At 44.1% G+C, this 27838-nt stretch overlaps 1 protein-coding gene across 1 annotated transcript; it reads left to right on the top strand.

Annotated features, from left to right (window-relative positions):
• Positions 1-644: 644 nt before the first annotated feature.
• On the top strand, positions 645-26656 carry LOC111976989 (transketolase). Its single transcript, XM_024006213.2, has 14 exons — positions 645-763; positions 2519-2636; positions 4859-4972; positions 6901-6993; positions 17729-17925; positions 18055-18173; positions 18970-19166; positions 19371-19535; positions 20630-20786; positions 21520-21650; positions 23837-23920; positions 24073-24166; positions 24617-24739; positions 26045-26656. The coding sequence occupies exons 1-14, from the start codon at positions 657-659 to the stop codon at positions 26230-26232; spliced, it is 1887 nt and encodes a 628-aa protein (XP_023861981.1). The 5' UTR covers positions 645-656; the 3' UTR covers positions 26233-26656.
• Positions 26657-27838: the final 1182 nt, after the last annotated feature.

Raw genomic sequence — 27838 nt, 5'->3', positions numbered from 1 at the left:
CGTGGAACATTTTCTCTCAGCCTCATGGGAAAATGTTTAGAATAGCATGAGATTATAAAATGTTTTTCTTTGCCCCTTGTCAAAATGTGTAGAGTTGTAGGAAGTTGGCTGTTTCCCCTACAACAACAAAATATATCTGACTACTACTGTACCAATGGAGACCATATTATAGGTAATTACCTACAGTAGACCTGTATGCAATCATCCACTTTCCCCTGATCTTTGACTGCACTAGCAGAGAGTAGCCTACATCTCAACATGGCCGGCCCCCTGCTGTCCCCTGGCCCTGCCGTAAGAGCGACATTGTGGGGAGGCCTGTGACGCATAGTGGCGACGGGGGCGTGGCAGTTAAAATCCAATCCACTTGGCCTTGGCAACTCCGCCTCCCCCATTTCGTCCATGCGGAACTGTTTGGGATGTAGCATACTTTGCACTCCTACATACGCACCCTCCCTCTCTGTGTTCGTTGAGCCCGTGTGCTGTCAATCTCCTTTTTGCTCTAGATTAGCCATATTCAATCATAGGTTTACTAACACGCCCCTCTCTCTGTCATTCTCTCTGCCTCTATCCCCCGCACATATTTCCTAGTCTTGACCCTGACATTGTTTGTACAGTATTTTATTTTTTAAGTGTAATTTTTACATAATTGCGCACAGATGGAGGACTATCACAAACCCGACCAGCAGACTCTGCAGGCACTTCGGAACGTAGCCAACCGGCTCAGGATCAACTCTATAAAGGCTACAACTGCTGCAGGCAGCGGGTAAGCGCCATGCTTCAATGCTTTAAATTCAAAAGAAAAATACATTTGTAATATGAGGTTTCCATCCGTGCAGGCTATGTGATGGGTTTACATGCGTAATAGCCATGGCTCGGACATTGTATGCCCATTTTATGCGCATATTACGCATTGTTCCAGAACAGGCTACTACTATTCTTAATTCTACCCTTTCAATGCCATCCATTTGGCATTAATCATTGACACGTCTTAAATGTGGAATGTAAACCATGCAGATACCATATAGATAAAATATGCAGAGATAACATTGTGAGCTTTTGTTAATAATGTCGTAGCCTCTTACGTTCTAATAGACTAGGCTACTCGAAGCAGGTGCATTATTTTCGATTGTACAGTATCTTAATGCCCATTTATTTTTGAATGCATTTTTTGAGAGCAAACCCATTCATTATGATTCCGTAGAGAATGGGTCGTTACGCGTGGTGGCGACGTGGGCTTTTGAGTATGTGGAATGGCTCTGCGTCCGCCGCAACTAAAGAGACCGCGCTCGTTCCTGGTGCTCCTGAGTAAATTCAGCCTCCAGTGCCCATCTTCTTCGCAGAGCGAAACGATTTGGGACGGGCTGATGATACGTCAGGCCACCGCGACCAGGACAATCACTCCCCGGCCAATGCGCTCCTCTTTTTATTAATATTTTTCAGGCTTGTCCTTGGTATAGGGGTAGAATAAATGTTCTTTATATTTTGAGAGATTAATTAATTTGTTTTTCTTATTTCTTTTTTATTACAGTATAGTTAACAGCTCAAATAAAATATGCTATTGACGCATAATAACCACAATGTCTGAGGATACAACCTTTTAATAAATGTGTATACTTCCACCTCAACAAATAAGTCCAAGGCACAATTAAACTATACCTTTTTATGTGTTCATTCTTTCATCTGTTCATTGTTTATTTCATCCAATCAACATTTCATTTTTTTTTTTTGTCTTTTTTGACCACCTTTCCGTTTCAGGTTGATTTAAAACGTTTCCGTTTCTGGTGGGTACCAGGCACCTGTGTTATAGTGACATATTACAACAGGCATGCTCTGTTTGGAATCTCATATGTTATAGATTCTTTAAAAAACTGTTTAAATATTGATGTCTTTTGCATTTAACATCAAGCATGGAGTTTTGGCAATAAAGAAGAAAGGAGTGTATTTGTGGTCTGCTATAACACAACTTTAAAGTGCAATGGAATGATCACAATGCTGTTCTCCAGCTCATTGCTTGAGGAACTGTCTAACCCTGACTGAATGTATGGAAGAGGGTCTGCCTTATCTAACAGACAGCAGATTGATTGTTGTGAATTAATTCACTAATGTGAAGTCAAAGGCAAAAGAGCGAAAATAACACGTTTCACATGCATTGAGTGTTAAAGCTTTATCACAACATAAAGGTTACAGTTGGCAGACAGACTAATATAGGCTAGCCCCTGCACTAAATGAAGAATGAATATCAGCGTTCAGGTCTGTATGTTTAAGTTCCATTGAAGATGGATTTGTTTCCTCTAATGACATCACAGGACAGTGTCTGTTCAGTACTTTGTGTGTGTGTGTCTACTGAATATATGGGAGGGCAATGAAATAGTCTATAGTAAACTGATTGTAGGTCATTTATGGTGAATGTGTGTTTATACTTTCTTGCTCTACACTGCAGTGTCCTGAGCGCATGGAGGTATGTGTGTGTATGTGTCAGTCAGAGCCCTGGTCTGACAGCCTGTCCTCTGCCCTCCAGACACCCCACATCATGCTGCAGTGTGGCAGAGATCATGTCTGTGCTCTTCTTCAACACCATGAAGTACCGCCCTGAGGACCCCCGCAACATCAACAATGACCGCTTCGTCCTCTCCAAGGTACCACTCTAACCCTGTCTAGAAATACACTGCTCAAAAAAATAAAGGGAACACTTAAACAACACAATGTAACTCCAAGTCAATCACACTTCTGTGAAATCAAACTGTCCACTTAGGAAGCAACACTGATTGACAATAAATTTCACATGCTGTTGTGCAAATGGAATAGACAAAATGTGGAAATTATAGGCAATTAGCAAGACACCCCCAATAAAGGAGTGGTTCTGCAGGTGGTGACCACAGACCACTTCTCAGTTCCTATGCTTCCTGGCTGATGTTTTGGTCACTTTTGAATGCTGGCGGTACTTTCACTCTAGTGGTAGCATGAGACGGAGTCTACAACCCACACAAGTGGCTCAGGTAGTGCAGCTCATCCAGGATGGCACATCAATGCGAGCTGTGGCAAGAAGGTTTGCTGTGTCTGTCAGCGTAGTGTCCAGAGCATGGAGGCGCTACCAGGAGACAGGCCAGTACATCAGGAGACGTGGAGGAGGCCGTAGGAGGGCAACAACCCAGCAGCAGGACCGCTACCTCCGCCTTTGTGCAAGGAGGAGCACTGCCAGAGCCCTGCAAAATGACCTCCAGCAGGACTGCCATTAGGTACCGAGATGAGATCCTCAGACCCCTTGTGAGACCATATGCTGACACATGCACATTTGTGGCCTGCTGTGGACACTACGCTGACAGACACAGCAAACCTTCTTGCCACAGCCCACTTGTGTGTGATTGACTTGGAGTTACATTGTGTTGTTTAAGTGTTCCCTTTATTTTTTTGAGCAGTGTATAATTATTATTGACTTGAATGGGGATTATATTTCTATGGTCTAGAGACCAGGGGTATTCAGGATCTGGAGCATGCTGTTTTTCTGTTCTACCTGATAATGAATTGTACACACCTGGTGTCCCATGTCTAAATCTGTCCCTGATTAGAGGGGAACAATTAAAAAATGCAGTGGAACTGGCTTTGAGGTCCGAAGTTGAGTTTGAGGGGTCTAGACGTACCAGTCTCATTCCCCTGCCTTAATCAGTCCTGTCAGCCAAATCCATGTTCACCTCTAAGGTCAGACCTACTGTAGCAGCCCTGCCTCTTCCCTAATGGCCTCATTGGCCTCAGATACAGTTTAATCAAGTTTGTCAGTCAATCAATCAAAAGCCCTTTTTACGTCAGCAGTTGTCACAAAGTGATTATACAGAAACCCAGCCTAAAACCCCAGAGAGCAAGTGACGCAGAAGCACAGTGGCTTGGAAAAACTCCCTAGAAAGGCTGGAACTTAGGAAGAAACCTAGAGGGGTGGCCTGTCCTCTTCTGGCTATGTCGGCTGGAGATTATAAGAGTACATGGCCATTAAGGCAAGATCGTTCAGTAGTTTGAGAGAGTGGTTAGGGCCCTTAGCAAGCACTAGGGCATTGTATCAAACTAATCCCATTTTCAAAAAACAACCTGATGAATGGATGAACAGTTGTATATTCATAGGATTTTAACCAATCAGGTTGCTTTGGCTAGTCTGTGCTGGGAAGAGCGAGCCATATGATTACAGTTCTTAAAGGCCCAATGTAGAGTAAGCCTGTAATCTGGGATCCTTTAGGAACACGCTTCCCAAACCTTTTCACTCATGCCCCCCTTTCATCATTGGGGAATATCCCGCATCAACGTTAGCTGACATGAGCTAGATGGTCAACTGGACATTTCTGACAAGTTATAAATAGCTCTCTATGATTGACATGACAAGGAATATTGCTGTTGCACTAACCACTTTTGAAATTGCACCTTGTGCATTATATTATTACAACTTTCAAGAGTAAATTCAAAGCCTGACTGAGTTCCACAGTTTGGGAACCACTGCTTTAGGAGACAGACCGGGAGGCGTGGACGTAATCCTATTCAGACTACTGGAGTTTAATTCATTTGGAGGGAAGAAGGTTTGGGATAATGTTCCCAATCCCAGAACTGAAAGTGGTCCAGGCACAAAGTGTGATACTGTATGTAAGAGTGTACCAGGGAATAACAGCTCTGCTATGAGAGGTGGTTGTAGTAAATTATTGAAGTATGCTTGCATTAGCTAAGGCACCATTGTGTATGTTCTGTCTGAATGTGGTCATGTCTGTGTGATGGTAACAAAGTCTCTTTCTACTACTCAATGAAGTCTAAGAGTGACTTTTATCTGTGAGACCGTTCTCTCTCTCTAACTGTGTCCCTCTCGCTCTTTCTCTCTCTCCTCCAGGGTCATGCGGCCCCGGTGCTGTATGCAGTGTGGGCTGAGGCAGGCTACCTGAAGGACAGCGAGCTGCTCAACCTCCGTAAGGTCGACTCCATCCTGGAGGGACATCCTGTGCCGGTAAGAACAGGAATAGGAAGTGACCCAACAATCCACAAGACACAACCCTGTTTGGTTCACAAATAACTTCTTAACTCTATTAACGCAGAGTGTCACTCTTCCACAAGCCTGGTTTATCTTTAGCCCTTTGTTCCTCACAAACCCGTTCATCCACTACCGCTTGTTACCTGTGGTCTCTTATGGACTACAACTAACAGGGTCAAATTTGTCCTCATTTCCAAAGCCAGACATGTCCCTTTTTCAGGGCACTGGTATTCCCTTGTTGGAGAGAGGAAGTCTGAGCACACAAGACCCACTATGTACTGTGGTGTAGACTGTATGTCACAAAGATGTGTTTGTGTGACAGAGACATGCGGTCCCAGGCCCTGTGTCTGAATGCACAGTAATTTCACAGTAATGCAATGCTCTGTTCACACACACGAGTAGCCCACTGATTCCCTCAACTAAGATTCAGTGCCTATTCACCTAATACTTACACATTGATTTGCCCCGTTGAGCAGTTACCATGAGCACTGAATGAATATGTATGTTTAGGAAGTGTGTTTGAGAGGAAGTCTGTGTGTGTTTTGTGAAAAGTATCTACCTCAAATACCTTCCACTTCTACACATAGATCTGGTACTGGTACTCCCTCTATATAGTTCCACATTGATCTGGTACTGGTACTCCCTCTATATAGCTCCACATTGATCTGGTACTCCCTCTATATAGCTCCACATTGATCTTCTGGTTACTCCCGTTTATAGCTCCATATTGATCTGTAACTGTCTTACTCTGTATAGAGCCCCACATTAATCTTAGACTACTCCTTATATACTTCATATTAATCTGTTGTACTGGTACTCCCTGTATATAGCTCCATATTATCTGGTAACTGATACTCCCATGTATATAGCTCCATATTGATCTGGTACTGGTACTCCCTGTATATAGCTCCATATGTGATCTGTACTGTACTCCCTGTATATAGCTCCACATTGATCTGGTACTGTACTCCCTGTATATAGCTCCACATTGCTTTTACTGGTACTCCTGATATAGATCCACATTGATTGTACTTACTCCCTATATAAGCCCATATTGATCTGTATGGTACTCCTGTATATAGCCCCACATTATATGGTACTGGTACTCCTGTATTATAGCCCCACATTGATATGGTACTGGTACTCCTGTATATAGCTCCACATTGATATGGTACTGGTACTCCCTGTATATAGCTCACATTGACTTGTACGTACTCCCTGTATAATAGCCCCACATTGATCTGGTACTGGTACTCCCTGTATATAGCTCCACATTGATCTGTACTGGTACCTCCCTGTATATAGCCCACATTGACTGGTACTTACTCCCTCTATATAGCTCCACATAGATCTGGTACTGTACTCCGTATATACTCCACATTGATCTGTACTGTTACTCCTGTATATAGCTCCACATTGATCTGTACTGGTACTCCCTCTATATAGCTCCACATTGATCTGGTACTGGTACTCCCTGTATATAGCCCCACATTGATCTGGTACTGGTACTCCCTGTATATAGCCTCACATTGATCTGGTACTCCCTTGTATATTCCACATTATCTGGTACTTACTCCCTTATATACTGTAGCTCCATTCTTGTGGATTTAATTGTATTGTATTAAGCATTTCACAGTAAAGTCTACACCAGCTGTATCGGTGCATGTGACAAATAACATTTGATTTGTATTGATCATGTGCGTGCCAGAGACTGAATGTGGTGTGTTATATGAGTAGCTCATCTTTTTTGCAAATAGATGTCTGTGCAATGTTACGGCATAATTTCTGCAATGTTTGAGTTGATGTAATGTGTCTTTGATGGTGTAATGCAAGTTTATGCATTTTGTGTTGCCACGTGTTGTGTGTAGTGTCTTAAGATTTGTGTATGTTTACGTGTTTAACAGAGAGCAGCAGTTTGTGGATGTGCCACCGGCTCTCTTGGACAGGGTCTGGGTGCTGCCTGTGGGATGGCCTACACTGGGAAATACTTTGACAAGCCACGTGATGAAATACCATTCTCCCACACACACACACACACACACACACACACACACACACACACACACACACACACCTCGGCACATAATATGGAATTTAGCACATGACTCCATTAGATGCTTAACACCCTTCTAAGTTCATGCTTTAGTTGTGTGATCGTACGCTGTCTGGCTAAACCAGAACACAGACAGATCGACCAACACACAAACACAAATAATGACATGCATTGGGAATATACAAAGGGGAGTATGCACAAGGAAACATGTGCAATTAGATAAATCAGACACACCTACTATGAACATGCACAGTGATACTTTCCAACACATAGGCATAAAGAGACCCATTCATAGACAAAGCTTGCATGTACACAATACACACATCTATACTCATGTTGCAAACAGTAAGAAGATCTGACGTTTTACCTCCTGTCAGGAGAGTAGACGCAGGCTGACAGCCATAGCTGATCTTGTATGTGGTGTCGTGGAGACAGGCTGGCTGGCTGTTTCATCACTGAATATGGTTTGGAAGCCAGCGTCTTTGTTGTGAGAAACGAGGTCTGTTCTAGAACGGCCACGTGGCAACACTGGCAAACAATGGAGCCTGGAATGCTGTCTATGGCAATCTGCATATGACAAGCAGATTCACCTTCATATCTGAATCCATATACAAATCTATAACAGTAGGATAGCTGGGCTGTACTTTGGGGTTAGGGAAATACTTTTAAATGGTTTATTAGAGATACTGGGATTTTTTGTTGTTGTTGCTATTCTCTGGTTTCATTTTTGGTCCGTATAACAGAGCAGTCTGACGTATAATGTATACGTGTGATGGGTTGGTTGCGCCTTCTCTGCATTTTGTGTTCAGTCAATTTTTCTGCTCTAATAATCAGGGCTGCGAGAGAGCCGCCATCTTCTCCCTCTCTTGCTCTTAACCCCACCTCTCTTCTTTTCTCTCACTACATCCCCTTGCTCTCTTCCTTGCACTCTCTCTCTCACTCGCACGTTCTCGCCTGCTCTCGCACGTTCTCGCCTGCTCTCGCACGTTCTCGCCTGCTTTCGCACGTTCTCGCCTGCTCTCGCACGTTCTCGCCTGCTCTCGCACGTTCTCGCCTGCTCTTGCACGTTCTCGCCTGCTCTCGCACGTTCTCGCCCGCTCGCGCACGTGCTCTCTCCCGCTCGCGCACGTGCTCTCTCCCGCTCGCGCACGTGCTCTCTCCCGCTCGCGCACGTGCTCTCTCCCGCGCGCTCTCTCCCGCTCGCTCTCTCCCGCTCACTCTCTCCCGCTCACTCTCTCCCGCTCACTCTCTCCCGCTCACTCTCTCCCGCTCTCTCTCTCACGCTCGCTCGCTCTCTCACCATATCCCGCTCTCTCTCTCGCGCTCTCTCTCAATTAAATATCAATTCAATTTAAGGGGCTTTATTGGCATGGGAAACACGTTTACATTTGCCAAAGCAAGTGAAATAAACAATCAAAATTAACAGTAAACATTACACTCACAGAAGTTCCAAAATAATAAAGACATTTCAAATATCCTATTAGGTTTATATACAGTGTTGTAATGATGTGCAAATAGTTAAAGTACAAAAGGGAAAGTAAATCAACATTAAATATCGGTTGTATTTACAATGGTGTTTGCGTCATCAAACCATTTGTCATTGTTGTTAATTTTCTTAGGTTGTCTGCTTGCAATTTTTTGATTTGATAGGGAAGCTGAAAGGTCAAATATACTGTTTAGGATTTCTACTGCCAAGTTTACACCTTCACTATTACAGTGGAACATTTTGTCCAGGAAATTGTCTAGAAGGGATTGAATTTGTTGTTGCCTAATTCTTTTTTGATAGATTTCCACACTACTTTCCTTCCATCTATAGCATTTCTTAATATTATTCAGTTACTTTGGCTTTGATGCCTCAGGATTGAGAAAAACTCTGTTCAAGTAGTGTGCTTTTGCTGTGATCTGATAGGGGTGTCAGTGGACTGACTGTGAACTCTCTGAGAGCGTAATACTCAGTCAGTTAGGAAAGCTAAGGCTAGCTTTTTTAAACAGAAATTTGCTTCCTGTTGCACTAATTCCAAAACGTTTGGGGCACTGTAAAGTCCATGGAGAATAAGAGCACCTCTTCCCAGCTGCCCACTGCACTGAGGATAGGAAACACTGTCACCACCGATAAATCTACGCTAATCGATAATTTCAATAAGCATTTTTCCACGGCTAGCCATGCTTTCCACCTGGCTACCTCTACCCTGGCCAACATCTCAAGCACCCCCTGCAGCAACCTGCCCCCCCCCCCCCCCCCCCTGCTTCTCCTTCACCCAAACCCAGAGACTGATGTTCTGAAAGAACTGCAAAATCTGGATCCCTGCAAATCAGCTGGGCTAGACAATCTGGACCCTCTTTCTAAAATGATCCGCCTAAATTGTTGCAACCCCTATTACTAGCCTATTCAACCTCTCTTTCGTATCGTCTGAGACCCCAAAGATGGAAAGCTGCCGCGGTCACCCCCCTCTTCAAAGGTGTGACCACTCTAGATCCAAACTGTTACAGACCATTTAGAATCCCACCGTACCTTTCCACTATGCAATCTGGTTTCAGAGCTGGTCATGGGTGCACCTCAGTCACGCTTAAGGTTCTAAACGATATCATAACCGACATCATAAAAGATAGTACTGTGTTGTAGCCGTATTCATCGACCTGCCAAACTTTTACTGTCAATCACCGGCATTCTTATTGGCAGACTCAATAGCCTTGGCTTCTCAAATGATTGCCTCGCCTGGTTCACCAACTACTTCTCAGATAGAGTTCAGTGTGTCAAATCGGAGGGCCTGTTGTCCGGACCTCTGGCAGTCTCTATGGGGGTGCCACAGGGTTCAATTCTCGGGCCGACTCTTTTCTCTGTATATATCAATGATGTCGCTCTTACTGCGGGTGATTCTCTGATCAACCTCTACTCAGACGACACCATTCTGTATACATCTGGCCCTTCTTTGGACACTGTGCTAACAAACCTCAAAACGAGCTTCAATGCCATACAACTCTCCTTCCGTGGCCTCCAACTTCTTTTAAATGCTAGTAAAACTAAGTGCATGCTCTTCAACTAATTGCTGCCCACACCCTCCTGCCCGACTAGCATCACTAATCTGGATGGTTCTGACCTAGAATATGTCGACAACTACAAATACCTAGCTGTTTGGTTAGGCTGTAAACTCTCCTTCCAGACTCACATTACGCATCTCCAATCCAAAATTAAATCTAGAATAGGCTTCCTCTTTCGCAACAAAGCCTCCTTCACTCATGCCACCAAACATACTCTCGTAAAACTGACTATCCTACCGATCCTTGACTTTGGCGATGTCATTTACAAAATAGCACCCAACACTCTATTCAGCAAACTGGATGTAGTCTATCACAGTGCCATCCGTTTTATCACCAAAGTCCCATATACTACCCACCACTGCGACCTGTATGCTCTCGTTGGCTGGCCCTCACTACATATCCGTCGCCAAACCCACTGGCTCCAGGTCATCTATAAGTCTTTGCTAGATAAAGCCCCGCCTTATCTCAGCTCACTGGTCACCATAGCAACACCCACCCGTAGCACGCGCTCCAGCAGGTATATTGCACTGGTCATCCCCAAAGCCAACACTTACTTTGGCCGCCTTTCCTTCCAGGTCTCTGCTGCCAATGACTGGAACGGATTGCAAAAAATCGCGGAATATCTCACTCTAACATTAAGCATCAGTTGTCTGAGCAGCTTACCAATCACTGTACCTGTACACAGCCAATCTGTAAATAGCACACCCGACTACCTCTTCCCCATATTATTACTTGCCCTTTTGCTGTCACCTCCATGTACAGTGCCTTGCGAAAGTATTCACCCCCCTTGGCATTTTTCCTATTTTGTTGCCTTAAACTGAAATAAAAATAGATTTTGGGGGGATTTGTATCATTTGATTTGCACAACATGCCTACCACTTTGAAGATGCAAATAATTTTTTCTTGTGAAACAAACAAGAAATAAGACAAAAACGGAAAACTTGAGCGTGCATAACTATTCACCCCCCCAAAGTCAATACTTTGTAGAGCCACCTTTTGCAGCAATTACAGCTGCAAGTCTCTTGGGGTATGTCTCTATAAGCTTGGCACATCTAGCCACTGGGATTTTTGCCCATTCTTCAAGGCAAAACTGCTCCAGCTTCTTCAAATTAGATGGGTTCTTGCTGGTGTACAGTAATCTTTAAGTCATACCACAGATCCTCAATTGGATTAAGGTCTGGGCTTTGACTAGGCCATTCCAAGACATTTTAAATGTTTCCCCTTAAACCACTCAAGTGTTGCTTTAGCAGTATGCTTAGGGTCATTGTCCTGCTGGAAGGTGAACATCCGTCCCAGTCTCAAATCTCTGGAAGACTGAAACAGGTTTCCCTCAAGTATTTCCCTCTATTTAGCGCCATCCATCATTCCTTCAATTCTGACCAGTTTCCCAGTCCCTGCCGATGAAAAACATCACCACAGCATGATGCTGCCACCACCATGCTTCACTGTGGGGATGGTGTTCTCGGAGTAATGAGAGGTGTTGGATTTGTGCCAGACATAGCGTTTTCCTTGATGGACAAAAAGCTACATTTTTGTCTCATCTGACCAGAGTACCTTCTTCCATATGTTTGGGGAGTCTCCCACATGCCTTCCGCTCAGGAAGAAGACGCGTTCTGTCTCCTAGAGATGAACGTACTTTGGTGCGAGAAGTGCAAACCAATCCCAGAACAACAACAAAGGACCTTGTGAAGAAGCTGGAGGAAACAGGAACAAAAGTATCTATAATATCCACAGTAAAACAAGTCCTATATTGACATAACCTGAAAGGCCGCTCAGCAAGGAAGAAGCCACTGTTCCAAAACCGCCAAAAAAAGCCTGACTACAGTTTGCAAATGCACATGGGGACAAAGATCGTACTTTTTGGACAAATGTCCTCTGGTCTGATGAAACAAAATAGAACTGTTTGGCCATAATAACCATTGTTATGTTTGGAGGAAAAAGGGGGAGGCTTGCAAGCCAAAGAACACCATCCTAACCGTGAAGCACGGGGTGGCAGCGTCATGTTGTGGGGGTGCTTTGCTGCAGGAGGGACTGGTGCACTTCACAAAATAGATGGAATCATGAGGATGGAAAATTATGTGGATATATTGAAGCAACATCTCAAGACATCAGTCACAAAGTTAAAGCTTGGTCGCAATTGTTCTTCAATGACCCCAAGCATTCTTCCAACGTTGTGGCAAAATGGCTCAAGGACAACAAAGTCAAGGTATTGGAGTGGCCATCACAAAGCCCTGACCTCAATCCTATAGAAATGTTGTGGGCAGAACTGAAAAAGCGTATGCGAGCAAGGAGGCCTACAAACCTACAGACTCCGTTACATCTGCTCTGTCAGGAGGAATGGGCTTAAATTACTTAAAAATCATACAATGTGATTTTCTGGATTTTTGTTTTAGATTCCGTCTCTCACAGTTGAAGTGTACCTATGATAACAAATTACAGACCTCTACATGCTTTGTAAGTAGGAAAACCTGCAAAATCGGCAGTGTATCAAATACTTGTTCTCCCCACTGTAGGTAGCACACATGAGGACAATTTTCTGTTGATCATTTCCGTATTAATTTCTAGCCAGATGTAAAATGTTCCTGTTTTGACTAATTTAATAGAATGGGTTAGGTCTGCTCTATACCAAATTAGCATACCCCCTGAGTTTCTTCCCTGTTTCACACCTGGTAGTTTGGTGGATGGGACTACCACCTCTCTGTAACCTAGAGGGCAACCAGTGGGTCTGTCTCCTTTATACCATGTTTCTTGTAGGATAACAATGTCTCTATTTCCAATTTCTTTGATGAAGTCTGGGTTCCTGCTATTTAGGTGAAAGGCAGATGACCTCAGACCTTGTATATTCCAGGATGAAATAGTAAAATCATTGTGTTCCATAGTGTCTAGTGTTGGTTTTGTGTGGTTTAGGCCCTGACCATCACAGTAGGTGTGAGCGGAGCATGTTGAGCATCTGATACATACCTCTTAGGTTGCAGGATGGGACTTGGGCGGGTGTAATACTGGGGGTTGGGCCTGTTGCTCTGCTCACTGCCAGGCCGTATGTCCTTCTGTTTTGTTGAGTTCCTTGCCGCAGGGGTGGAGGGCATGGGGTGTGCAGAAGGGGCATAGGTCTGATATGAAGGCGCCTATATAAGGTGTGGCCAGGGTTTGCTTGGGGTGGTCTTAGCTGGTTAGTGTGTGGCTGGTGATGCTGTAGTCTGGGTGTAGGTCCTTGGCGTGTGTTCTCTCAGTGCTGGTCCTTCAGGAGGGGTCTTGCAGGTCTGGAAGGAGTGTCCATTACTCTGTTGCTCCTCTGTGAGGTGCTGGGGCTATGGTTGAGGGTAACGTCCTGGCTTAATTTGTGATTGCTACCTTGTAGAGGTGGACCTGGTTGTAAAGGCTGTTCAAGTCCAGGGTGGAGTGGTGGGCCAGGTAGACATTAGGTTTTGAGGCCCGGTCTCGCGAAATGCTTGCATTCACCCGCTGTATGGTTTGAAGAAGAATGCAAAAACCTAAGAAAGTAATTGAGAACCTATCCAACCAAAAACATAGAGACCCAGAAAACCTGAGTCTATGCCTTCACTATGGGGAATCCCTAAAACAATACAGAAATACACTACGGAAAAAGAAGGAACAGCATGTCAGAAATCAGCTCAATGTAATTGAAGAATCCATAGACTCTAACCACTTTTGGGAAAATTGGAAAACACTTAACAAACAACAACACAAAGAATGATCTATCCAAAATGGAGATGTATGGGTAAACCACTTCTCCAATCTTTTTGGCTCTATAACAAAGAACAAACAGCAAAAACATATACATGATCAAATACAAATCTTAGAATCAACTATTAATTGGATTCTCAAATTACCTTGAATGAACTACAGGACAAAATAAAAACCCTCCAACCCAAAAAGGCCTGTGGTGTTGATGGTATCCTCAATGAAATAATAAAATATACAGACAACAAATTCCAATTGGCTATTCTAAAACTCTTTAACATCATCCTTAGCTCTGGCATCTTCCTCAATATTTGAAACCAAGGACTGATCACCCCAATCCACAAGTGGAGACAAATTTGCCCCCAATAACTACCGTGGGATATGCGTCAACAGCAACCTTGATAAAATCCTCTGCATTATCATTAACAGACACATACATGTCCTCAGTGAAAACAATGTACTGAGCAAATGTCAAATTGGCTTTTTACCAAATTATCGTACGACACACCACGTATTCACCCTGCACAAACTACTTGACAAACAAACAAACCAAAACAAAGGCAAAGTCTTCTCATGCTTTGTTGATTTCAAAAAAGCCTTTGACTAAATTTGGCATGAGGGTCTGCTATACAAATTGATGGAAAGTGGTGTTGGGGGGAAAAACATACAACGTTATAAAATCCATGTATACAAACAAGTGTGCAGTTAAAATTGGCAAAAAAACACATTTCTTCCCACAGGACCGTGGGGTGAGACAGGGATGCAGCTTAAGCCCCACCCTCTTCAACATATATATCAATGAATTGGCGAGGGCACTAGAACAGGCTGCAGCACCCGATGATCTGGTGCTTCTGTCACCAACCAAGGAGGGCCTACAGCAGCACTTAGATCGTCTGCACAGATTCTATCAGACCTGGGCCCTGACAGTAAATCTCATTAACACCAAAATAATGGTGTTCCAAAAAAGATCCAGTCGCCAGAACCACAAATACAAGTTTCATCTAGACACCATTGCCCTAGAGCACACAAAAAACTATACATACTTTGGCCTTAACATCAGCGCCACAGGTAACTTCCACAAAGCTATGAGCGATCTGAGAGACAAGGCAAGAAGGGCATTCTATGCCATCAAAAGGAACATTAAAATTTGACATACCAATTAGGATCTGGCAAAAAATACTTAAATCAGTTATAGAACCCATTGCCCTTTATGGTTGTGAGGTCTGGGGACCGTTCACCAACCAAGAATACACAAAATGGGACAAACACCAAATTGAGACTCTGCATGCAGAATTCTGCAAAAATGTCCTCCGTGTACAACGTAAAACACCAAATAATGCATGCAGAGCAGAATTCGGCCGATACCCACTAATTATCAAAATCCAGAAAAGAGACATTCAATTCTACAACCACCTCAAAAGAAGCGATTCCCAAACCTTCCATAACAAAGCCATCACCTACAGAGAGATAAACCTGGAGAAGAGTCTCCTAAACAAGCTGGTCCTGGGGCTCTGTTCACAAACACAAACAGACCCCACAGAGCCCCAGGACAGCAACACAATTATACCTAACCAAATCATGAGAAAACAAAAAGATAATTACTTGACACATTGGAAAGAATTAACAAAATAACAGAGCAAACTAGAATGCTATTTAGCCCTTAACAGAGAGTACACAGTGGCAGAATACCTGACCACTGTGACTGACCCACACTTAAGGACAGCTTTGACTATGTACAGACTCAGTGGGCATAGCCTTGCTATTGAGAAAGGCCACCGTGGGCAGACCTGGCTCTCAAGAGAAGACAGGCTATGTGCACACTGCCCACAAAATGAGGTGGAAACTGAGCTGCACTTCCTAACCTCCGGCCAAATGTATGAACATATTAGAGATTACACAGATCCACAAGAATTTGAAAACAAACCTGATTTTGTGACCTGTTGCCACAGGAAAAGGGCAACCAGTGAAGAACAAACACCATTATAAATGCAACCCATATTTATGTTTATATTCCCTTTTGTACTGTAACCATTTGCACATCGTTACAACACTGTATATATACATAATGACATTTGTAATGTCTTTATTCTTTTGGAACTTCTGTGAGTGTAATGTTTACTGGTCATTGTTATTGTTTATTTCACTTTTGTATGTTATCTACTTCACTTGCTTTGGCAATGTTAACATATGTTTCCCATGCCAATAAAGCCGCTTGAATTGAATTGAATTGAATTGAATTGAATTGAGTTTGTCTCTCTCTGGGAATGAGTAATTAGTGAGTGAGTGTGCTCCAGTGCTCAGAACAGCTTGTCAAAGTGAGCTACTGTAGCATCCAGCCCCAACCGTGACTTGTCTGTATGTATGACTGTTTTAATTAAAGCAATCTTCCTATTACAGTCCGTGACCCCAAAATCCACAGCCCTACATGCATAGGCCAGGGTCCCAGATAAAGAGAGTGTTCAATGAATCAAATGAGTGAATGTGTCAGATACACTTAGCAGGAGGATTAGCAAGTGAAAATGCCACATCATTACAGCTTTAAAGCCTCACGCTTACAGTACCCTGTTTAATTCACTGTGTTTATTTGATTTAGTAAATGGAGAGTTTGAATATGATTATCCATGCTTTAGCTAAACAAAATCAAAGCAGAACGTAAAACAATTTGGCGCAGGTTCAGGAGGGTGTTTTTAAGACATTTCCCTTTCATTGGTTCTATGTAAGCCAGACGAGCCTGAGGGCTCAGTGTGAGGTGTCAGTATGATGTGTTCTCCTCTCACCTCTGTAATATTCTCACCTGGCGAGAGGAGAGAGTGAATGAATGAATATTGGTTCATCTCAATTATGTACCTGTTTTTTAAATAGAAGCTTAAATTATAGGTTAAACTGCATGGTTATCCTGGCACATGTTACAAGGGGCACTCAAAACCCGGCCTTATCCGGCCAGTGCTTTAGACCTGCAGCAGCCCAGTAATCCCTCAGAATGTGTAGGATACGTTCCCCAGTGTGTGTTGTTTTAAGCCACACACACACTCACCGGTATGCACATTTGAAGGGTTACCTCAGATCCCCTCCGTCACAGCTTTTGACTTAATAAATAGCTCTTTAAACAGTGTCATTCCTCCACAGCAATAGAACAACAGTCATTTATCCATTCATATTTAGATTTCTACTTTTGCCCTTCATTACCATATAATTAATGAGTTATATAATCACCATTATCATCAACTCATGTTTATAGCAAGCAGTCAGTCAACACACTGATATTGTATCAAATAACATCATGTAGCCAATTAGATTGTGTTGATTTGATTCAAATTGAATTGCAGCTCAGAGGTTTAAACAGTGTTTTGGTCCAGGGAAGTCTGTCTTTGTGTAGTGCGAGGTGCTGCGACGAGAATAACCGGGAGAGTGGATGTTAAGCGGGATCTGGACCAGGTGTTTTGTGGGTCCCTCTCTGGGCTCTGGAATGCTTTTTTTCCCGGGCGGTCTGGCTCGGAATCCGTGCCATAATGCGCCATGTCTCAGTCTATCTTCTCGCTTTAATGACAATGTGTCTATTTGAGTGGAAAGCTGTCAGACCCTGTTACCATGCAGGATGATTGGAGCTCCGAGCCAAGGGTGGGGTCAACTGTTCCTGTTCGCTCTGTGCGGGGAGGGAGGCTCATTTTTAAGATGAAGGGAGGGGGTTGTGTGGAAAATGTTATTCTGCGAGGGGAGGCAATTGTGAGGGAGAGATTATTATTATTGTTCTGCTCTGTTGTGTTGCGTTTCATCCCATTAGCCATTAGGTGGCAATCAAGTGGCAATGAATTGAAAGTTGTGGGTTAGTCATTTATATTAGTCATAACTTGTTTATTACTTTTTATGAAAGCTTAGCTGCTGTGATGTTGCAAGCCTCTAATTGTCTGTCTGTTTTTCCCTCTGTCTGTTTGTCCTTCTGTAGCTACAATGTGTACTGCCTGCTGGGTGATGGGGAGATGTCTGAGGGCTCTGTGTGGGAGGCCATGTCCTTCGCCTCTTACTACCAGCTGGACAACCTAGTGGCCATCCTGGACATCAACCGTCTGGGTCAGAGTGACCCAGCTCCCCTGCAGCACCATGTGGAGAAGTACCAGAAACGCTGCGAGGCCTTTGGGTGGGTACTGGGAGAAAGCCTAGAAAATGTGTGGCCTAGAGACCATGATTATGGGCCTGAGCGTGTAAATTACTCCCACTAGGTATTGGCACCAGTAAATTAAGTGTGTGTGTGTGTGTGTGTGTGTAGGTGGAATGCCATCATTGTGGACGGGCACAGTGTGGAAGAGCTGACCAAGGTTCTGAGCCAACCCCGTCACCAGCCCACCGCCATCATTGCCAAAACCATCAAGGGCAAGGGAATCTCAGGTACCTACAGAAACACACACACATTTCTACAGGTACCCAGCCCCATGCTCCTCTATAGGTACATGTACTGATACACTAGTACAGACAGGTACACCCAGAGACTAACCAAGCCCTAATACTATGCCAGCAGCAGCGCCTTTCATGCATACACAAATGTACCAGCACAGCTTCATTGTGATACTGACAGACTCCCCTCTACCCTTCACATTCAAACATATCTGTGGTGCTCCGGAGCTGCTTTGTCATGAATACCTACTACCAGACCACACTAATCCTAAAATCACAAAGGTTTAGTCTGTGCCTGTCCCTTAAAATGGGACAGGTCTAATAGACCCAACTCTAATAGACCCAACTCAGCCCTCCTGTCTTTTCTATGAAGGGCACCTAAACCTGTGGTAATCTAGGCAGTGCTTTAGAGCTTCTGCTGCAGCAGCCTAGTAATCACTCAGAATGTGTAGTATATACTCAGATCACTGGCCTTTGTCGCCCTATTGTCATAAGCATATGGCTTTTGAAGTGGAACCCTGACCTATAGAATGGTATTTGATGACCACACGTGTAAGGCTTTGTGATGAGAGAGAGGAGTGTTGAGCAATATGTAATTTATGACATTTTGATACTGATATCATGTCAACTAGATATAAAACAAAAGCAGATTTCCTCCAATTTCTTAATTGCTGATATACTAAAGGTGTATTTGCTATGCGTGAGGAAGTGTGCCATCTCTGATAAATGTCTCTGTGTGTGTCTCTGTCTGTGTATGTATTTCATCATGTTCTTTGTGTGTGTGTTGTAGCTGCAGAGGACAAGATGGGCTGGCATGGGAAGCCCCTGCCCAAGGAGATGGCTGAGGGGGTGATGAAGGACATCCAGGCGCGCATCATGAACACCACCAAGCGCCTGTACCCCGCAACGCCTACCGAGGACTCACCGCCAATCAGCCTGCGCAACGTCCGCATGCCCAATGCACCCAACTACAAACTCGGAGAGAAGGTGTGTGTGTGTACGTGCGCGTTCATCTGTGTACTTGACAGAAAGAGCAAGAGTGTTTGAGAGAGATGCTTTAAGTCCTGGAACAAGACACGGAAAATGTATATAGACTTGCTCATGACCAAGACAGATAGCATGAATGGTGGTGGGCTGCTATATTGAACTGTGTTTTAAATGAACTAACCCATTGGTTGTGTTTGGCTGCAGATTGCCACGCGGAAGGCCTATGGCATGGCTCTTGCTAAGCTGGGCCGCTACAACGAGCATGTGGTGGCTCTGGATGGAGACACCAAGAACTCCACCTTCTCTGAGCTATTTAAGAACGAGCACCCCGAACGCTACGTTGAGTGCTACATCGCTGAGCAGAACATGGTAAGCTCAGCTGACACCCAGTGCCACATATCTGACCTGAGTCTAGGTCTAGTAGGGTGAACAAAAGTGTACTGATCACAAAATCTTTTTTTAAAGTACTAAAAAACAATGATAAGCTGTTGTTGATAGCACTATGTGACGTCAACCCGAAATGACCATCAAAGTTCCATTCATACTGTAGGCCTACGTCTTTGTATTTGAACCACTGTAGAATGACAAACATTTAATTCCACTTTATCCATCACTATAGTCTAAAGCGGCTTTTTCTGCTTCTTTCCACCCTTATATCTAAATTATTCACCTCTGACACACACAGTGTTACCCCCTCACTTCTAGGGCATGAATCCTTCTACTCCTCCTGCCTGGTTGCCTAAGAGACCAGGTCCAGTATCCACAAAGTGTCTCAGAGTAGTAGTGCTGATTTAGGATAATTTTGGCCTTTTAGATCATAATGAATAAGATTGGACAGATCCTAGATCAGCATCTACTCTGAGACGCTTTGTGGATATGGGCCCTGACCTCCTCATCATTAGTAATGTCTCTGCAGGATTCCAGTAGAAGTTCTTTGAGGCATCATTAGCAGGTTTAATGAAGCCGTGTTGTGGCCTGTGTCTCATTGTGACTCCCACACAGACAATAGAGGAGTCAAATATAGTTCTGATGTTATTTAGATGAATTAATTACCCAAGTCATGCTGTCACATCAGATATGAATATTGTTAAGGGATTGGGGCATTTAATGCTCTGTTGGCTTTCAAGTATCTTGTTGGTCAGTGACAACAATGATGCACTATGCTAGCTGTACTTAATGTAGATGGTATTGTTTAAACAAGTGTATTTTATTGAGTAAAAACTCTCACTGACAATGATTGTTTTTAACTACTCACACAGGCCCCATCCCCTTAGCAGGGCCTCATGGGGAACAGGGGAACGGGCTTTCTCAGGGCTAACAGGAAATGAAATGGCTCAAACATCACATTTCTCCCATATGAATTGTAAGATGATGGCTCCCTCCTTTTGTGTCTAAGGAATGTGCGACACAAGTTACTCAGGCTTTACTCTCCTTTACCTATCCTCTCTCTCCTCTTCTGTCAGGTGAGCATTGCGGTGGGCTGCGCCACGCGGGATCGTAACGTGGTGTTCGCCAGCACCTTCGCCACCTTCTTCACACGTGCCTACGACCAGCTCCGCATGGCTGCCATCTCTGAGAGCAACATCAATCTGTGTGGCTCCCACTGTGGCGTGTCCATCGGTCAGTCCGCCCACTGACCTTTGACCACCCCCCCACCCCCGGTGACCTGTCTGTGTAGTAACCCGTGACTTCCTCACTGTGATCCTAACCTGACGTAGCTCTCAGCGCTTGTTCCTCTTGGACCGATTCAGCCCACTGCAGAAGACTTATCTCACTGTCACACAGTGTTAACACAGTGCTTCCCCTAACACTGTTTAGTCGAGGAAGGTCTTTGCCTTCAGTTGGTTTTGATTGGAAATTTTTGTAACACTCTTGCAGTGGGTTGAATCGTTTCCTTGTAGTTGGCCTCACGTCTTGTAATCCTGTATTATTTCCTGAATCCTGAATTTAGATTTTGTTTCTTCACATCTTCCGTCCATCTACTACTGTATCAGTGTGGCTCCGGCCAGCACTCGTTTCCTCCCTCCCCCTCTCTCTCTCTGTGTCGTGGTGGTGGCGGGGTGGCCAGCACTCGTTTCCTCCCTCCCCCTCTCTCTCTCTGTGTCGTGGTGGTGGCGGGGCGGCCAGCACTCGTTTCCTCCCTCCCCCTCTCTCTCTCTGTGTCGTGGTGGTGGCGGGGCGGCCAGGTTTCCTTTTGGTTCCTCAGGTACATTGCATGCCCACGCCGACTCGCCCCACTGAACGCATGCCAGTCATGTAGATTTTACTTTTAGCCGCCCCATACACCCCAAATGCTATTGTGTGTGACTTGCATGCGTGTTTGTGTGTATGTGTGCATGTGTGTGTGTTCTAGGAGAGGATGGACCTTCTCAGATGGGCCTTGAAGACATTGCCATGTTTAGAGCCATTCCCACGGCAACTGTTTTCTACCCTAGCGACGGTGTCTCCACTGAGAAAGCTGTGGAGCTGGCTGCCAACACAAAGGTACCCAGCACACAGGTTGACATTTATTGTCATGAGTTTTGTCCTGGAGGCAGAACTGAGTGATTTCCCTTTAGATAGGCCGGCAGCAAAACCTAAACCATATTGTAGTTATATTGTAAATTGCTATATTGTAAAAATTTATGAAAACAAACATGTGCTTTTTGGTCTTAATTTAAGGTTATGGTTAGACAGAGTTAGCAGTGTGGTTATGGTTTGATTTAAAATCTGATTTGATCAACTACAATTTTATTTGTCACGTGTTGAATACAAAATACTTAATTATGAGCCCTAAACCAACAATGCAGAGTTTTTGAAAAAGTAAGTAAGAAAAATTTGCAAAAAAACCTCTAGGAAATATAGTAACACATTAAAATAACAACAACAAGGCTATATACCAGGAGTACCGGTACCGAGTCAATGTGCAGGGGTACGGATTAGTCGAGGTAATTGAGATAATATGTACATGTAGATAGGGGTAAAGTGACTATGCATAGATAATAAACAGAGATTAGCAGCAGCGAGAGTGTGTGTGTGTGAAAATTGTTAGGGCCTGGTATAGAGGTCCTGGATGGCAGGAAGCTTGGCCCCAGTGATGTACTGGGCCGTACGCACTACCCTCTATAGCATCTTACAGTCGGATGCCAAGCAGTTGCCATACCAAGCGGTGACGCAACCAGTCAGGATGCTCTCGATGGTGCAGCTGTAAAACTTTTTGAGGGGGAATAGGTGTTGTCGTGCCCTCTTCATAACTGTGTTGGTGTGTTTGGACCATGATAGTTCCTTAATGATGTGGACACCAAGGAACTTGAAGCTCTCTACCCGCTCCACTACAGCCCTGTCAATGTGAATGGGGGTGTGCTCAGCCCTCCTTTTCCTATAGTTCACGATCAGCTCATTTGTCTTGCTCATGTTGAAAGAGAGGTTGTTGTTGTTGTCCTGGCACCACACTGCCAAGTCTCTGACCTCCTCCCTATAGGCTGTCTCATCGTCGTCGGTGATCAGGCCTACCACCGTTTTGTCATTGGCAAACTTAATGATGGTGTCGGAGACGTGCGTGGCCACTCAGTCATGGGTGAACAGGGAGTGCAGAAGGGGACTAAGAACACAGCTGGTCAGCGCATGCGCTGAGTACACATCCTAGTAATCTGTCTAGCCCTCCGAACCTGTGTAACGGATGTGAAATGGCTAGCTAATACGCGCTAATAGCGTTTCAATCGCGCTAATAGCGTTTCAATCGGTTACGTCACTTGCTCTGAGACTTGAAGTAGGGTTTCCCCTTGCTCTGCAAGGGCCGCGGCTTTTGTGGAGCGATGGGTAACGATGCTTCGTGGGTGACTGTTGTTGATGTGTGCAGAAGGTCCCTGGTTCGCGCCCGAGGTCGGGGCGAAGGGACGTAGTAAAGTTAAACTGTTACACCTGCTTAATGGTCTTACTCACATCGGCTACATACAGTTATGATCACACAGTCTTCCAGAACAGCTGGTGCTCTCATGCATGGTTTCGTGTTGCTTGCACAGAAGCTAGCATAGAAGGCATTTAGCTTTCCTGGGTTTCCATTTATAATTTGTGAAGTTTGCAAGCCCTTCCCCATCCTACGAGCATCAGAGCTGGTGTAGTAGGATTCAATCTTAGTCCTGTATTGACGCTTTGCCTGTTTGATGATTTGTCGGAGGGTTTATCAGGATTTCTTATAAGCGTCCGGATTAGTGTCCCGCTCCTTGAAAGCGGCAGCTCTAGCTTTTAGCTCAGTGCAGATGTTTCCTGTAATCCGTGGCTTCTGGTTGGGATTTGTACTGTACGTAGGTCACTGTGGGGACGACGTCCTCGATGCACTTATTAATGAAGCCGGTGACTGATGTTGTATACTCCTCAACACTATCGCATGAATCCCGGAACATATTCCAGTCTGTACTAGCAAAACAGTCCTGTAGCTGTGACTTTGTGGCTGTGCCAGCTAGTAACCACTCTGCAGAGCTGCCTCCAGAACAATATTCATAACAAAATATACTAACCTGCACCCAGAACCCTCTCTATCACATCTGCCTCATGCTATGTGCTCACTTTACAATATCTTTGGTTCACACAGCTGCTGAGTATGGCTGAGTCGCTGTTTAATAAACCTGTCTGATAAATGACAAGGTAATGAAAGTCCAGAGGCTGATTGACATGTTTCATCTCTGTTTCAGGGTGTGTGTTTCATCAGAACCAGTCGCCCAGAGAACACTGTTCTTTACAACAGCAACGAAGACTTCCATGTGGGACAGGCGAAGGTATGGAGACAATGATATATGAGATGTACTATACACAATGTCTAATGAAAGTCTTACAGTACATCACTTTCTTATAGTACTAACATGCTTGCTAAATGATTTTAAATAGAAATATGCCTAGATAATAGAAACCTCCATCCCATGTCCGTCAGGTTGTGTACAAGACCAACGATGATCATGTGACAGTGATCGGAGCAGGCGTGACCCTACATGAGGCACTGGCAGCTGCTGAAATGCTAAAGAAAGGTACAGAACAGTCATTTCGGGAAAGTTACATAGATCCTTCACTGGAACTCAATATTCTATATTCTACATTAGCTGTCAGGAAATGTGCTCGTCACCCAGGGACTGATGGACATCAACGTCATCCGAGTAATGCACGCACACACACACACACACATGCACACGCATACTGAGACTTTGTTGTGAGACTTGTCCCACTAAGGCATTGGACCATTCATCATGATCTGGGGTTAAATGTCAACCGTGGTGGCTGATGGTGGCACTCTAATAATAAGCATGTGCACCCCAACAACAGGTTCAGAGTACTTCTTGCATCTGTCTCTAGCACTGTAGAAGTCTGTTGATTCATCTCTACTGTTTATCTGGTGTTGGCTGAATAGATGAAACACCATAGTTCGAACTGAAGAAATTTGTACTACGAGTATTGTATAACATGCTCTGTTTCTCTCTCAGAGAGGATCAACATTCGAGTGATTGATCCTTTCACCATCAAGCCTCTGGACTCCAAGACCATCATCGAGCATGCCAAGGCCACCAGGGGCCGCATAGTCACAGTAGAGGACCACTACTACGAGGGTGGGTACTCTGCACACACAGACTGCTTTCTGAACTCAGGTTATCTTATTCCAGTGGAATATAATATATAGCACTGGGCACTGAGGTATGCAGTTTTAGATAGTTATGCAGTTTTAGATAGTTATGCAGTTTTAGATAGTTATGCAGTTTTAGATAGTTATGCAGTTTTAGATAGTTATGCAGTTTTAGATAGTTATGCAGTTTTAGATAGTTATGCAGTTTTAGATAGTTATGCAGTTTTAGATAGTTATGCAGTTTTAGATAGTTATGCAGTTTTAGATAGTTATGCAGTTGCGAGACATTCATGTGATTTGTATCAGTTGTTAAATCTCTAAGCCTGCGGACTAATTATTTCTCTGAAATTGCGAAGTGTCAAGACTGCAGGAGGAGGAGAAGATACTATCAACCCTCAATGTTTTTTTAATTTCAGCTCTGCTCTGGCCATTGGGCATTCACTGACCTAGATAACAGCAAGTCCAAAAATGTGTGGGTGTTTATTTTGGCACAGTTGCCTTATTTGTCCCTTGGTATTTATACTGTCTGTTGAAGGAACTAAACAAAGAAAAGAATAAGCACAGCCGTGCCACAGTCAGCATCTTAACATTAACTAACCCCCAACCAGCAGAAGCCATGCCCTGACAACCTCCAACCCTCACCCCCATTCCCTGTCTACACATGAGCATGAATAGTGCATTATGACAGGTGTGCATGCACGGGCGACGTGGGCGTGCTGGGCGTCCACTCAAAGCCATAGGGGGTGGGAAGACGGTGTGTGAGGGAGAGGAAGGGGGGAGGCTGTGATAGGGGGCTTAGAGGGGGCTATATGGAGAGGCCCAGGCTTCAAGGACCCCCATTGTGCAGATGGCTACTAAAGTAGAGGGGAGGAACGCCCTCTCTCGCACCCGGCCCCCCTTCGCCACCGCCGGCCTGATGGTCAGTCAATGAGAAGGTGGTGGCTGGCCTGTCAGGGAGGATCAAGACTCAGTGGGCTGTGGAGGTGACAGTGTTACAGTGTCAGTGAGGTGGAAGACAAAGATGATGTATAGATCGGACTGACTGGCCAGCTACTGTACATTCTGTACAGCACAGTGGGGCTAAACTGCACAAACAAAGACAGCTCAGCAAGACAGGCTCAAAGGAGTTAGAGGAGGAGAGTGGATGTGACATATGAAGTCTTAGGACAAACTTCTGCACAAATACTAAGACCCAGAAAATAGAACTCTGCACTCTTGCATTTTAGGTTTTATTTAGTTGTAAAAAGGCTGTATAGATGTGATTGACTGACATGTGGTTGTAATTCTTTAGGTGGCCTGGGGGAGGCGGTGTGTTCTGCCGTGGTGAATGAGACCGGCTTCAACGTGCACCGTATGGCCGTGGCCCACGTCCCCCGCAGCGGCAAACCCACTGAGCTCCTCAAGATCTTCGGCATCGACCGTGACGCCATTGCGCAGGCTGTCCGCAAGATGCTCAGCAGCTCCGCCAACGCCAAATAGACCACTACCAGCGCCACTGCAACATGCCGTTGTCATGGAAATGTCAACCCGAAAACACTTCTGGCAACACCTGCTCTCTGAGAATAAGAATCAAAGGATTCTAAAAAAGCAAATATGGTATTTCTGTTAACTGTCATTGATGTGGTTTTGACCCTTCACCCATTGAGTTGGCCCCTTGTAAGTTCAGTACTCCACTCCCCCACAATAGACCCCATCCTAGAGAAAGTAATGAGAACTGCTATAGTCTGAGTGAGGTGAATGTTTTTTGGAAGAAAAAAAATGTCTGATTCTCTCACATTTTGATGCGACACACCCTGTACCCCGCGTGAGCGAGTGTGTGAGTGGACATGGGTCTGGCGTAGAGCACTGTTTTTAGCCCCTCATCCTGACTGGGACTTCACACCAATAAAGGAATGGTTTCTTCACACCCCTCCAGTCTGATAGTTGTTTCATACGTATTGACTTGTTCTTTCATGATTTCATGTCCATAACCAAATACCATCATACACACACCTACACAGCATAGCCTACATGGCAACACACAGACACAGAAAAGAGACAGAATGCGATCGGACCATCATCTATATGGCCTTCACATAACTCTAACAGAATTTCCACATGGACGGGGATATTGGAAATGTAGTCAAAGTCTACTGGAGGACAATTTATTCTTAACTAAGCCAAAATAATTTATAGCTGAATTTATCTATTACAAAAATAAAGAAAACTAGATGGAATATGGAGAAAAATGCACCAAAATCTTCCTGAATCTCCAACACAGGAACGCTACCAAAAATAATTAGCAGAAACTCGTTACTAAAGAGAGTCATCCATGATTCTCCGAATGATATTTTAAAAGAGGAAGCTTAATATTTTAAGCAGATGTTCTCTTTTCCATCTCATTCTCACCCTCTGAATGACGATTACTTTAAGGAATTATTTTCAAATAATACAAAAAATGAAAAATTAACAAATGCACGAAAAGATCAGCGTGAAGGCCAAATTACAGAGGAATAACGGTTTGAGGCTATTAAGTCCTTTGTCTGGAATAACCTCAGGGCTTGATGGCAAACCGGTAGAGGTAAATCAAGCCTTTTTGTATATTCTCAAAGCTTAATCATTAGCTTGTTTTACTACTCCTATAGAAATGGTAGTCTGTCAGGTACTCAGTAGGAAGGTCTGATTTCTCTATTATTAAAACAAGACCCAGATGGCAAATATAAAGATCCAGTCTATCTAAAAAACTGGAGGCCCCTTACACTTCAATGTTGCGATGCAAAAATACTAGCAAAATGCATAGCACTCAGAATTAAAAGGGTTTTACCAGGTATTGTTCATCCTGATCAGACAGGTTTTTTACGTGGACGATACATTGGAGATAATATACTATAACTACTAGAAATAATAGAACATCATGAAACATCTAAGAAGCCAGGCCTGGTATTTATATCAGATTTTGTAAAGGCCTTTGATAAAGTAAGACTGGATTTTATTTATAAATGCCTGGATTTTTCCTATTTCGGTGAGTCTCTTATTCAATGGATAAAAGTAATGTGTAGCAACCCCAGGTGCAATAGCGGTTTCTTCTCAGAGAGTTTTAACTGTT

The sequence above is a fragment of the Salvelinus sp. IW2-2015 genome, linkage group LG17 (genome assembly GCF_002910315.2).
Source record: "Salvelinus sp. IW2-2015 linkage group LG17, ASM291031v2, whole genome shotgun sequence".
NCBI lineage: Eukaryota > Metazoa > Chordata > Actinopteri > Salmoniformes > Salmonidae > Salvelinus > Salvelinus sp. IW2-2015.
Note: the sequence above shows the minus strand (reverse complement) of the source record. Positions and strands in the feature narration are given on the sequence as shown.